The sequence below is a fragment of the Clarias gariepinus genome, chromosome 2 (assembly GCF_024256425.1).
Source record: "Clarias gariepinus isolate MV-2021 ecotype Netherlands chromosome 2, CGAR_prim_01v2, whole genome shotgun sequence".
NCBI lineage: Eukaryota > Metazoa > Chordata > Actinopteri > Siluriformes > Clariidae > Clarias > Clarias gariepinus.
This window is the reverse complement of record NC_071101.1, coordinates 26,516,045-26,530,880: the sequence shown is the minus strand read 5'-3', so window position 1 is coordinate 26,530,880 and position 14,836 is coordinate 26,516,045. Positions and strand designations below refer to the sequence as shown.

Genomic DNA, 14,836 nt, shown 5'->3' with positions numbered 1-14,836 from the left:
CATTGTGAGGTTTTGAGGAAGGTATTATGAGCAATTCTACATTTTCACCTAATACATGCCAGTGCTGAGTGAATGGTAGCATCAGGTCCATGATGAGCAAACAGTGGCAACTGTAGACAGCCAGAATTGTAAGAGTCTTGTGGCAGTAGAAGGTATTGCTTTATGATCATGTTTAATTAAACTATAAGTCTAAGATTGACCTCTAGATTATAAAAAGTCCAGGTTCAGGGTCCCCAAGATCATAGGCCGCATAGTCGAATATCTAACTCCTGATTAAGCCTTTCTTTTTGCCCATGTAGGTGAACATCAGAAGAGAGATTAACATAAGTATGGTCTGCCACTGCAGTCATAAAATCCATTCTCTCTGCACATCCATTATGGTCTGGTTTTGAGCAGCCACACAACAGGACAGGAACAGAATACAGCAAACAGCAGAAAAATAATTTGTGCTCCTTTTTCCAGGTCCATGATCTAAAATCAAGAAACAGGTAGGAAAAATTAGAAAATAAAATTAGAAAAAAAAAATGATTACAAAAATAATATGGAAATAAGTGGAGCGCATTATTGTTGTTCGCACTACCATGTACAAAAAGTATGAGTGTTTGAGGTAGTGCAAACAATGTGCAGCACTTATTTCCATTTGTGGTGACATCATTGTTGTGTGTACCATTATACACCCTCATAATTGGTTTTGAATGTTTATGCATACTCAAATTTTAAACACATTATAAATGTGTTTAAATACTCTGTATGATATTCTGGCCTAAATAAATATTAAAGATCATCCATAATTAGATTTTATTTATTTATTGATACATAGCCTCTTAAAAGATGTTGCAAATAGATTAATAACTGCTATAAAGCAAGGCTCTATGAAACAATTAAATGAATGAAATGGGTTAAAAACGTGTCCAAACCTGAAGCAATAGTGGTGAACCATCAACTTCTTTAAAAAAAATAAATAAATCTCTAATAATCATGAGCGGAGGTTAGTGCAGTTGCATAGTAAAAAAATGTAATGTGGAAATTGCATATTTGTTTACTAGTAACAGTAAAAGCATTTTCACACACACAATGTGACAAAACACACAGGAATGGAACTAAACAGCTGTGTGGTTAAATCCACTTGTTAGTGAGGAAAATATTTCCTAGGGTCTTTGGAGCACAGGAAAAAATTGGTCTGATGAGTACAGATTGACCCAGTGGCAGAGTAAGGTGCACATCAGTCAGAGAAGGAAAGCACATGAAGCGATTAACATCATGGATAGTGGCCAATGTACAAGTCTCTGGAGGCAGTGGTCAGTTGATTAGGCCTAGACTCATCAATGTTATGCGTCAATAAAATTAAGTCAGCTGATGACCTGAATGACCAGATTATCACATCAATGCATTTTTTTCTTCCCTTATGACAGGGCATGTTCCAGGAGTATGCATGATCTTTTTTGTATCAGTTAGTGTACATATGGTGATTATTTTTGATTGTCCATCATGTTAGAAAAAAAAAATTATGCAGATTGATTAACAACATAAGTTCTTTCTGAGGATTATGGTAATGCTCTTCAGTGTTGACGTTTGCTGTTCAACCTTTTTTGGAATTTGAATTGAATGTGACTTTTGACGTTTTATAATAATAATACATTTTTAAAAATCACAAGTTATAGTTCAAGTACGCCATTAAAAACATGCCAAATATGCCATTAAACAAACTAAAAAATATATTATTTAAATATTACTGCATGTATTGTGATTCCTTATATCATTATTAACTAAATGGACACCAAGTGTTATCTGTCAATATTTGTCAAAATATATTTACATAGCATTTGCTTAAACAGAAAGTATTTTTGTAATTAACTGCAATTGGTTGTGAATAATTGAAGAAAACTGTGTTGATTTATTAATTTTTATTAATTTTGAAAGCAATTCACAGCTCTAACACACTCCCGCACACATGCTCACACACACACACACACACACAAAATGGAGAAGAGTATGAATAAAAAGTAACAGTACATTATGAATAGAAGAGTAAGCAGTATATAATTTAATCATTGTTTGTATTTGTATTTAGTTATGAAAAGATGACTTTTTTTAAAGATCATTATAAAGATCATTATAAAGATTTAAAGATCATTATAAAGATCATTATAAAAAGATATGTTTTGGAAAACTCAGAGAAAGATAAGCTTTTCCAATAATGTATGTGCTGGCAGTTAAAAACAGCCAGCAACTGGTTTTGGTGGTTTACATATGCATAAGACCCCATTGTAAATAAAAAGCATGAATGATTCAGTTTGCCACATTCTGCTGATTTTTGACTTCTAGAAAGTAGTTGAAAGTAAATACATTTTAAATACACAGACTGTTAAAAAAGAATAAAAATATATAATAAGTGAATCATTTGAAATGTCTCCAACTTTATATCCCTCATTTACATAAGTAATTACTGTCAACCTACAAAGGGGCTGAGGTGTCTTTATGCTTCAGAAGCCCCAGTGAACAAGAGAAAAGTCTAACAAAGACTAAGAATTAGAAAAAAATAAAAAAACGAAATTGTAAAAAAAGTAATAGTATTTTTAAGACATAGACCAGAAATTTGCTGTTAAATTTGTTTTAGTCACCCAGTAATGTGTCCTTGTCATTGATCACCCACAACAAGAACACAAAGAGCTAACAGGCCAGTACCCAGTAGATCTCCCAACGCTGTCAAATAGGGGATAGAAAAGCTATCTGGGTCTCGGCCACACTTCCACAAGCAATGAACCATCCAGTCAGCTATGCACAACAGTAGAAACACCTGATAAAACATAAATAAAGATAAAGAAATCATTACACACTCCTGCAGTCCAGTCCTCCGATAAAAAAAGATCATTACACACTACTGCACTTCAGTTCTTAGAAATAATTTCCTAACAAGATGAATGCTTTTGTTATGTTTTTATCTGGATATAACAACAGAAAATAAAATATACACTTTCATGTACACTATTAAAAAAGCAAAACCATAAGTATTCTTCTACAGTAGATCCATTTTTAAAACAACTGAACTATAAGTATTGTTATTAGAAACAAATATGATTTAACAAAACTTTAAGTTCTTTTCTCACCTGTGTTAGAGCTGCAACCAAGTAAAGGGAGAGGAAGGTTGGTGTTGGACTGGTGCTGGCACCTTGTATTAGATAAATTATGAAGAGAAAGACCACATGGCCTGGAATGGCAAGAAGCATCAGCACCCGCGCCGTTCTGTTGCTATATCCTACCAAGATACATTAAAATGTAATATAATATAATGTACTGTACAAATAAATGTATTTTGTAAACCAAAAACACTAATAAAATACGTAAACATGATATAATAGTAGGAGGTAAGGCACAAATAAATTAATATAACAGAAGTCTAAACACAACTGCTCATGTGCCAGCTTCAATAGCATAGAACAATAAATACTTGTACAATGAAACTAACAAAACATAACTATTATAAATGTATCAAACAATTCTGTTTTAACTGATTGAGTGAATACCCATAGATGTATTTATATCTGTATATCCTTCATATTTCAACCATGGCTATACAGTTCTTGTCATACTGCCAAATTAATTGCACATTTTAATGCATAATGACATTTGTAATACTGACTTTTTTTTCTTTACCTTTGCCGTAAAACATACGGAATGGAAAGTAGTAGCGCTTTGCATCCTCAGGCAACGTTCCCAGGGAGCAGTGAAAATGAAGATACGTGGCTATCCGACTGGACTGGATAGCAGCCAGGTTACCACCGACACCTTATGAGTATGTAAACAGTGCAAGGACTCTGTGAGATACAATTAAATGCATGAATGTACTGAAGATTAGGCTATAAATTTAGTGTTCAGTTTACGGGAGGGTAAAGTAATTGAACGACAACAACTAGACTTAATGTTGTCATTTCTCCCTGCAAATTTTACCTGAAATTGAGTAATGGCAATGATATATTGTGTGTCTGATTAATTATGGTCACTTTAAATAGACATACAAAAATAAACTGTGTAAAATTCCCATGTGGTTTGCTGATATATAGGGGAGAAAATAATTATTTGATCATTTGTAGATTCTGTAAGTTTGGCCACTTAAAAAGAAAATAAGGGTCTATACTTTTATTATAGATTTATTGTAAAGGATGGAGACAGAATATCAACCAAAAATCCAGAAAAAAACACATCATATAAATGTTACAAATGGAGTTTTCAGTAAATCAAATCATGTAAGTAATTAATCCCTTACCAAACAACAATAATTTTGGGTCCCTCAGACTGCTGTGCACACATGTGGTACACCGATTAATTCAATAATTAATGTTTTGTGTATAAAAGCCACAGAACCTCTCTCTTCCATGCAAACCTCACCACCATGGGTAGAACCAAAGAGCTGTCAGGACATCCGGGACAAGAGTGTAGACCTACACAAGGAATGTGCTACAAAACCATAAGCAAGAAACATAGTGAGAAGGGGACAAAAGTTTGGGCAATTATTCGCAAATGGAAGAAATACAAAATTACCATCAAATGCCCTCAGCTACACAGGACTACACAGGAGGAGCTTGTGAATGATCTCAAGGCAGTTGGGACCACAGTCACCAAACCAACCACTGGTAACGCAATATACCGCCATGGACTGAAATTCTTTAGTGCTACAAGGTCCCCCTCCTCAAGAAGGCACATGTACAAGTTTGAAAATGAACAGAAAAGGATTGTGAGGAAGTGCTGTGGTCAGATAAGATCAAAATGGATTTCTTTCGCATCAACCCATTTGCAGGAAGAAAATTGCTGACTATGGCCCTAAAAGCACCACCCCTACAGTCAAGCACGGAAATATCATGCTTTGGGGCAGTTTCTCTCTTGAAGGTATGGGCCAACTTTGGAGGCATGTATTGTAAAATGGGAAATGAGAACCTCCTAAAGATGGGTTGTGGATGGTTGTTTCATTATGACTATGCCCCAAAACATACCACCAAGGCAACAAAGGAGTCGCTCAAGCTGGTAACCAGCTATTACTTGACTACAGTCTTACTTCTGTGCTTGCCAACAAGGGTTTCTCCACAAAATACTAAGTCATGTTTTGCTTTGGAATCAAATACATATTTTCCGCATTTATAACCTTTGTATCATGTGCTTTTTCTGGATTTTGGTTGATATGTTTCTATCCTTAAAACTAATAATTATATATTCTAAAAAATCTGCATGCGATCAAATAATTATTTTCCCCACTGTACATATGCTTCAAAATCACATTTACATCTGTGTACAGCTATACAAACATACCAAAAAAAAAATTATTTTATCACTGACCATTTATCACAGGTGTGTAAAATGCTATTCCTGCTAAATTTGAATCACTAAGGGTCTTGTCCAGGATAAGTCCACCCATGCTGAAAACATACACAAGGACATATTTCATGACATTAGGCTAAAAAACACTGGCAAACGTATAGTACATGTTAATGTGCTCTTTACAACCGATAAGTAAGCACAAAATAACCCTGTCAAATATAGGTACACTTTTGTGAGCAAAGGTTAAAATCAGTTAGAACTAATCCATACTGGTGCTCATGTGGGCTCTATGGGAAATAGAGGTTACAAGGTCAAGGGTCAATATTACAAACAAAAGACAATAAATCATCATTCACTGACCTGCTGATAACCATGGCTGTGATAATGGGTTCCCAACCATTATACAGCAGTTTGTGGCTCTCAGAGTGACAGAAGGAAATCATTACCCAGATTGGTGTCAGGCACAGAAAGAGGACACATACTACGTAGATAACATACGGGTAGATCTCTAGAAAAAAAAGGAGAAAGAGTTAAACTATAAAATTTCAGAATAGGTATTAATCAATTTACTTTTCTTTTTAATAAATCAAAAATTGACTGGAACTTTATAGGAAATACTAATTAATATAAGCAAACATTCCTCACCAATGCAAGAGAAAAGCTTTTGACTGATGATGGCAAGTAACCCCAAAGTTATGAGGTCACCAAAACTAGCCGCAATTGGTGCTGCTATGTTATCTGGATTAATCCCAGTCTTCTTTGAACCAATAATCACACCCACCATAATGATACCTATACGAAGCAAATGACATGGAGGTAAGATGACATCACACCAACAGTCTGGTAAGCTACCACATTACTCATCACACAGTATATGCTTCTGAGGCACAGAGTCTTTACTGGCAACACCAACAGACTGATAGTTCTGTCATAAGGGAAAAGGATAAATGTAGACAAAACACAATGTAACACAGTCACATGGAAAACAATTCATGACAGGGCAATGTGATGAAAATACATTAATTCTATAACAGCACTTCCCAAAGCTATAAGCCTCTTATAATTCAATTTATTTGTATAGCGCTTTTAGCAATTTTCATTGCCGCAAAGCAGCTTTATAACACACTAATTCATCCTAATATTTAAATTTTAATTATAATGGCATTTGAATGTATAAAAATAAACGTTTTTAAAATAAATGTATATTTGCTTTATTATGTAGAATGTGCCCCAAAAAGTTAATTCCTGTTATCACATGTTTCTGTTGTATAAAGGCGTTGAGCTAGCAACCTGACCACTTAAGTAGCTGCTATAGAAACAATGGATAAATCTCCAGAGAGGGGAATATCCATCACCCAATGTGCCAACGGGAACAGAGCAAAGTACAATTTATATATATATATATATATATATATATATATATATATATATGTATGTATGTGTGTGTGTGTGTGTGTGTAAATGTCATGCAAATGTTATATTTTTACCTTGCAAAAATGATGCCAGGAATGCTGTCACTACACTAGAGCAGCATAACAATGCTGCATCATTCATGGTTAATTTCTCATCCAGAAACAATCCAAGTACAGAAGCTGCCAACGCAGTAAGGAAACCCAGGACTGTGGCCTGTACCTGGAAGCAAAAGAACTGTCTAGGCCATGGCTAAGGTTCATCTCCATTTTTTATATTCATAGGAGTTATTTATAGACAGCTCACATAAATAGACAACTGTTAGTTGTTTACCTGCTTGAGGGCAAGATTTCCAATGATTAGTTTCCCCTTTTCTCTTGAGGAGCTAATTTTCCCAACATTTACCTGTTGTAAACATGCAGCAGTGATTTAGCATTTATTAAACTTTCACAAGACTCAACTTCGGCTACTAGAGAACCTCATGCGACTATGATAGCAAATTGAAAGCAATACATTGCAATATATGTAAAATATATGAAGGAAAAGAAGTGAAGAAAGTGCCAGAGTGGCAGTAAGTCATTATTTGCTCACCATGGTAGACAGTCTTGATGCCAGTGTCATCTCCAGGTTACCTTTCATGCCAAGTAATGCTGGCACCAAGATAAAGATCTCTGAGACTTTCTGAAACACTTCCCAGTGCTGCCTCAACAACATACAAATATATTAGACTGACATTTAAATAAAAATTCTTTATGTGCCCATAATCCTCCTGTCATACTCACTTGCACAATGTCCAGCAGCATGCCAGCCATCACTGTACCAAAGCCTGCCAGGAGGAATGGAGCCAGGATCTGAAGCACCATGGTACAGATTGATTCGCTTGGCATGGCCTGAGCAGCATTTGGCATGTTTTCCTCATCGTGGACTGAGGGCCACAAAGTATCATTTGGAAGCAATGGGTCCACCTCAGAGTACCCCTTGTCTATATTTCTAGTGTTACTGTGGGTAAGACCCCAGCATTTGTCAACTCCTCCATACCATGGAGAAGAAATAATCTGCCTCTCATCATCTCTAACTTCTAAATCAGCTGAGGTCCATTTTCCCTCATGCTGATTAAAACTACCAACTGAATCCATGGTCTTCATAAAACCTTGGTAAATTTGTATTTATGGACTTAACATGTATGTTATTGTATTCCAGGATTCCAGTAAAATTTCCGCTAGACTAAAGACATACTGTGTCCATGTGGCACAATGTTCCCATGTACAGAATTCTGTCCTACATGGAAGTCATTTAAATGATGATATGCCCTAGGATTTTTTTAAATGTTCTATATGTGTGCGGTAAAGAAGTTATAAAGTAGTGCTTTTGAATAGTAGTTTGTTGGCCGTCATCCATCCTGAGAAAAACAGAGCGAGGGAAAGAGGGGAGAGCAAAGGGTAATATGAGAATTTGCAGACAATGCAGGTCACAACTGTTATCATGAACTCTGTTACACATTGTTACTTGTGGGTGCTTTTAAAAAAAGAAAGCGTTTTATCAATGATTTTTAATACAAGGAGGCATGTTGTGGTATATGGGGTTATACACAAAGCTTTCACCCAGAGAGATAGCTTTAAATAATCCACTACTTTTATAAAGGTAAATACAATGCAAACACAACATACACACAAACGTGTGTGTGTGTGTGTATACAAACATGTATAGAAACATGTATAGTGTGTGCTTGTGTGTATATATATATATATATACACACACACACAAGCACACACTACTGTATACACGTTTCTCTCTCTATATATATATATATATATATATATATATATATATACACACACATACACATACACAGACACTCACACAAAAAATCTTCAAGTCCTGCTGTAAGTAATATGAACAAACACTTACCTCTAAGCACAGCCACAACACTGCTGCTGGTTGAAAGCAGATCTTTCCACTGTCAGGTCCCTGAGGTCCAGCACACTTATAAGACAACAGCCCAGAGGTGAACCAATAGCAGCTCTCATCTACACCTCCATGATCACACTTACCTCTACCCCCTCCTACACTGCATGCTCACAGTCCCTGTGAGTGTAATCAGCTTATTATTATGGCACTATTCAAATTGTTTGCAAAAGAGAAAATTATATAATCAGCCTTCACTATGACAAAATTACACGTGAGTATAGTGGCTTCCAAATCACACAGGCTTTCCTAATACACGTGGTAGGTTTTAGTTTTAGATCGCTACTTTTAGAGCTCTTCACCTCCCTGCTTAAAGAGCTCACATGGAAGCTGTAAAAATTTTAAATAATCTAACAAAATTGAATGTGTGATTTGTAAGCATTATGGTATAATTGTTTTTATACATGTAAGACAGGAGGGTCTAACGTCTGAGATAACACCAAATATCTTTATTTAGTTTTGAATTTTGAATTAAAAAAAAAAAAAAAAAAGGAATGTGCAGTGCCTTCAATACTTGCAATCCTGGTCTGTTCTGGGTCTTTATTTAAATGAAAAGACCATATAAACTGCTTGGTACAAAAGGTCAGATTCTCCTCACACCTAATCTTTTCTAAGAATGATGAATTTAAGATAAAAATGGATCTTAAGGTGTTACACAAACTTGTGTAGCCCATAGTAGTTTGAATCAACATGTTCACATTAATGCAAACAGTTGTCATACCAAGTACTAGGAAAATTATGTAACTCCTGAAAATACATAAAATATAAATAGTTGTTGACATACATACATACATAAATACATACATACATTACAAACTGTAAATATATTTGGGAGAACTGGGCCAGTTGTCATTTTTTTTTATTAAATTTGAATCCCTCAAAATTTGTGATCTAAACAGATTCACTTTCAATGTACAATGGAAGCCTAAACGGTCAGGTAGGAATGGAGGGGCTCATACGTTTCTAGAGAAGCAGGCTGTCAAATACATACATCTTGTCCACTTGTGACAATCATCCCTTTTGTGAGGTTGGCTAAGACACACTATGGTGGTGGTGTCTAAATGTTCTTTCAATGCAGAAAAATAAGAAAATTATTAAGTTTAACTTCATTCAGATATGCCACCCTAACCCATACGTAATTACAACATAAAGACCAAATAAACATCTAAAAATTTTAATTCTAGACATTTCTATTTTTTTATAGAATTTATATAGCTCCAATATTTCCATAAGAAAAGCAGTATATGCTGAAAAAGCTGAAGAAAAATTAAATAAAACAAATGTGCATACAAAGAGTACATGTATTGCAACAGTATTAGTAATAATAATATATAATGAATAAAGATGTATATATGTGTACATTTGACCTGCATTTTTAGCCTTGCCTTATTTAACCATGTGAAGAAGAACAGAATAATTTCTGACAATAATTGGATTAAAATGTATTTAAAAAAATGTTCTTCACTTGCTATCATCCTCAGAACCACACTTATTTATAAATACTGGCAGTCTAAGTGTGCAGTCTTTGTAGACCCACTGCTTGCGCATGATGCACTGCAGCCATGTCTCCTTGGGGAGGCTATTAGTAAAGGGCTTTGTACACACCAAACAAAAACATTTATCATCATCAGAGGATGAATCGATCTCCTGTTCCTTTCTTCTGTTGATGACTTTTGTTTTTCAGCTTTAAAAAACAGGGACTTCTTCCTTATCTGCTTAGTGGCAGTCTTTTCTATTCTTAAGATGAGTGACAGTAAGGATGAAGCTTTTAAGTGTCCTGTGCTTTCATCTGCAGGTTGGTTCAGATTTGCATTTAGGCTGGGGTCAGTATTTGAACAGTCATTGACAGAGGCACAAGCAAATGCTGAGATGTGAAAGACCTCACTGTTAAAAAGGATATATACCACTTGACTTTAAGCCTGATTGAATGTTAGCTAAGTTGAAAGCAAGGGGGAAACGATAGCTGCTATGTTTGCAATGTCATACATCATTATTGTTTTTTCTGGATTATTCCACATCCTGGCAAAGATAAGCAGATAGCCATAGAGAGACAAATCCAGGGGCTGCAGGTGGTGAGAAAAATGAGGGCGAGTGACAGCACCACAACACCATTCTCTTTGGCAAAGTTCAGTCCATCAACTGCAAAAAGACAGCTATGGTTTTCGAGGAGCAGGAAGCATGGTCTCCATGTTATGAACTCCACAAAATGCTCCCCCTTCATCCCTTCACTAGGATTTGCCCCTTTTGCACTTCCTGTCAGGGTGCCCATTAGAAAATGGTAATAAAAGTTGACACAAGGGAAAACAAGGGAGGAATAGTGTTGCCTGTTGCAAATATAGCACAGGAGAGGATGACCAGGGTCCCTTCCTCACCAGATTTAAGCGACAGCACCTGCTTCTAGCCTCTCCTGTTTTGTTTTTTTTGTTTGTTTTTTTGGCACAGTGGCAATGTCCATGTCATCCATATTCCAAGGGGACTGGGGCTCAAATTAATATTTTGCCATCACCTTCTCCAAATTGTCATAAAACAGGCCCAAAATATGTGTATTAAGGGCACTGGCATGTCCAATGTTGGGAGCCTCATGAGTTCTGACTGAGAGTGATGGCTATCTTGTCAAAAACTCAGAGAACCAGCCTGCTCCTGCCATTACCTTCTGTGCCCAATTTTTTCAGATGGGACCATCACTGTGGATGGCATATGTGTATTCTCAACAGGAGAGAGGCCAAAGTAAATGTCAGCAGTGATTATGTACTTTTCAAGCTACAAACGTTCCTGCTCATCACAGAAACCTTGTTGGTTTTTGATGTCCCTGACTAGCTGGTATGGCTATATTCTATCTCCAGCGACCTCTGATGGACTGATTCCGTGCAGCATCTTTGCTAGTGTATGATAATTAATCTGGAAGCCATTGGCAGTGCTCCTGTTTGTTTTGTAGAGCAGGTCCCAAAAAGAATGTGACAAGCATGACCAACTGACATTGTTTGCTAACAGTACTGCTAGCAGCTATATGTAGTATTGCTAAGAAAAACTAAAGCTCTCCCTTCATAATTTTTAATAGTAACCATTATTTTATTTTAAACTCATTTTAAACACAAAAAAATAGAAGAGAAACACTGGCCTGGTTATTTACACATGAAAAACATTAAAATTAAACTCACCTGGATGCTGTCCTGCACCTAAAAGCACTTTGTAAGTGACCTCTGACCCCAATTCTGAACATTTCTGTATAAACTGTTTTAAACGACGCCCTCTGGTGGGCGAGATTTTCAAAACATGTTTGTTTCACACTACATTATTCTTAAAATTTCTTTATTAATTTTTTTTTTCTTAAAAAATATGTGTTTAGAGTATTTTGTCATTTAAAAAAAAGGAAGAAAGAAAGAAAAAGACAAATATCCCAGCATTAAATCAGCCTTATGACCCTTTGTTATGACAGTTAAGCGAGAGTGGAAACAAAAACACGAGGTTGAGAGAATTATCTGTAGATCTGCGAGACAGAATTGTGTCATGACGCAGATCTGAGGAAGGATACAAGAAGAATTCCGCAGCATTAAAAGTGACCGAAAGCATCACAGCCTCCATCATTTTTAAATGAAATACATTTGGAACAACCAACAGACAATCTAAGAAATGAGGGCTGAAGGACCTTCGTCAGACAGATAACCAAGAACCACTATAAATCAGATACTAACTTCCCTTGTGGATACCTTACAGAAGAACGACCATAACCGCAGCGCTCCACTAATCAGGCCTATATGGTACCGTCGCCAGACAGAAGCCATTTCTCACTAAAAGGCATATGACACCCTGCTGGGAGTTTCAGACTATGAAAATCCTATTAAAACCATCCCTACAATCAAATGTGGTGCCAGCATCATTTTCCACAACTGAGACAGGAGACTAGACAGTATAGAAAATGTAAGAAAAGAGCTATCCTGTGTGAAAACCTTCTCTACAGGGCTCAGGATCAAACCAAATTCAAATTTTATTTGTCATGTACACAACCATACACAGTGAAATGCTTACATGACTTTTAATGACCTAAAAAGGAAAGATAGGATAGAATACGTAGCTTTAACTACAATAAAAGAAAAATTGCACTAAGAAAAATTTTACATTTTAAAATTTGTGATGAAATTAACAAATCTACAAATTTACAGATTTCAAAGTTACAATAAAATATTATTTTAAAAGCAAATATACACAGAATGTAGATAGAACCTCTGCACTAAGACACTTTGTTCCATGCATATTTGCACACACCGTAAAGTATATTTCAATTTGCACAGTATATTTCTATTTTGTACATCCTATTTCTATTTTTATTTTTAGTTCTATTTTTTCATAGCACATTTCTATTTTTATTTTTAGTTCTATTTTTCCTAGTTTAATTTAATTTTGTAATTTAATTTCTATCGTATTTCTTTTATTCATATTTATTTCTTATTTGTAAAATTTAACTCTCTTTTAGAGTCAATGGCAGTCGTATAATACATTTCACTACATTTCGTACTGTGTATGTTTGTGTATGTGACAAATAAAATTTGAATTTGAATTTGAATTTGAGAATGTACAAAAAGTAATTATACTAAAGAGGTATAGCTAAAAGGGTAAGAAAATGTGAGTATAACAGGAGCAGTATGAGTGAAACCTGTAGTATGTAATAAAATGATGTCAGTTGCAGCGGTGTTATTGTCTATATGTTAAAGTGCAAGTTAGTCTTTATTTTATGCATAAAACAAGAAGGCTGGGCGACAGTTTCCATTTCAACACAACAATGACCCAAAGCATACCACCAAGAAGACAATGAAATGGCTTTTAAAAAAATCTGTGAAAGTGGCCTAGCCAGAGTCTGGACATGAACTGTACAGAGCTTTTCTGAGGAGACCTGAAATTGGCTGTGCCCATCTAACCTTTTTGCATTAAAGGATTCTGCCAAGAAGAATGGAAGAAACGTCCAAATGAAAGGTGAGCCAAGCTTATAGCATTATTCTCATGTATGCTTGATGCTGTCATTGCTGTGAATTGTGCTTTAGATAGATAGATAGATAGATAGATAGATAGATAGATAGATAGATAGATAGATTGATTGATTGTTTGGTTGATTAACACAGTACAATAGCAAACTCCAAAGAACTCAGTTTAGACCAGAGAAAGACGATGGTAGATTTACACAAGTCAGGAATGTCTCTTTGAGCCATTTCTAAACAATGTCAAATTCGAATATCAATTTAATCAATTGTATGTAAGTACAATTTATTAAAAGGTAGCGCCACTTTTTTAAGGTCTGGAGAAAGACCCGTCCTCTGTCGTCCTCAGCTAAGTGGAAATAGGCTTGGATGGACAGGAACAACCAAAAAAACCCTGTTCCAAAATCACCACCTTCACGCTTGCCTTAGATTTGCAGCTGACCATCTAGATTAAAAATAACAAAAATCTTCTTAAGGAAATTTTTGACAAGAGGTGTGTTACAAGGAGTAAATGTAAGGCATTAAACACTGTATCAAATGTTAAGCATTTATGTGATAGCATGCTTTGTGGCTGTTTTGCTACCATGACTCAAGAGAAGATGGACATCTCTGTACCTCTAAATAGATTACACTATTTAACTTGAAAGTGTATCAACGCGACTACAAAACATCCACACACACACAAAAGATGACTCCTGCTATGAGAAAGTATTTGCCCTCATTTATTTATTTATTTTTTTATTTTTGTATATTTGTCACACTGATTCAGTTAGGCAGTTATTGTGATAGCATGCTTTGGGGCTGTTTTGCTACCATGAGTAAAAACGACTACCTCAGTATTCTTCAGAGTAACCTCAAATCATCAGCTAGTTGGTTGAAGCTTAGACAAATTAAGTGTTCCAACAGGACCATGACCCAATACACACATCAAAGCAGGTTGTGGAACAAATAAAGCATGCTAACTGTAGGGTTTTTGGGGCCTTAAGCCTGCTGGGGGGAAAAGTGTAGACTATGACTCCGTCCACACGAAGCCCCAAAGTCAGGAAACCAACAAATTTTAATTGAAGTTGACCAATTCTGCTAAAAAGAGTGGTTAAATCCTTAAACAGAATGCAGCCACAAGCTTGCTGACGTCTACCTAATCAGGCTGCAAAAGGGGAAAATTTAGCCTAACATTCAGC

The 14,836-nt window shown here is 35.7% G+C and overlaps 1 protein-coding gene across 1 annotated transcript; it reads right to left on the bottom strand.

Annotated features, from left to right (window-relative positions):
- Positions 1-1,931: 1,931 nt before the first annotated feature.
- slc41a2a (solute carrier family 41 member 2a) lies at positions 1,932-8,708 on the bottom strand. Its single transcript, XM_053483154.1, is given in 12 exon segments — positions 1,932-2,665; positions 2,667-2,797; positions 3,108-3,256; positions 3,655-3,786; positions 5,329-5,408; positions 5,671-5,818; positions 5,956-6,102; positions 6,798-6,942; positions 7,054-7,125; positions 7,312-7,419; positions 7,503-8,119; positions 8,629-8,708. Coding segments are annotated over 11 exon segments (1,527 nt in total). The 5' UTR covers positions 7,866-8,119; positions 8,629-8,708; the 3' UTR covers positions 1,932-2,613.
- Between the last annotated feature and the right edge of the window lie 6,128 nt (positions 8,709-14,836).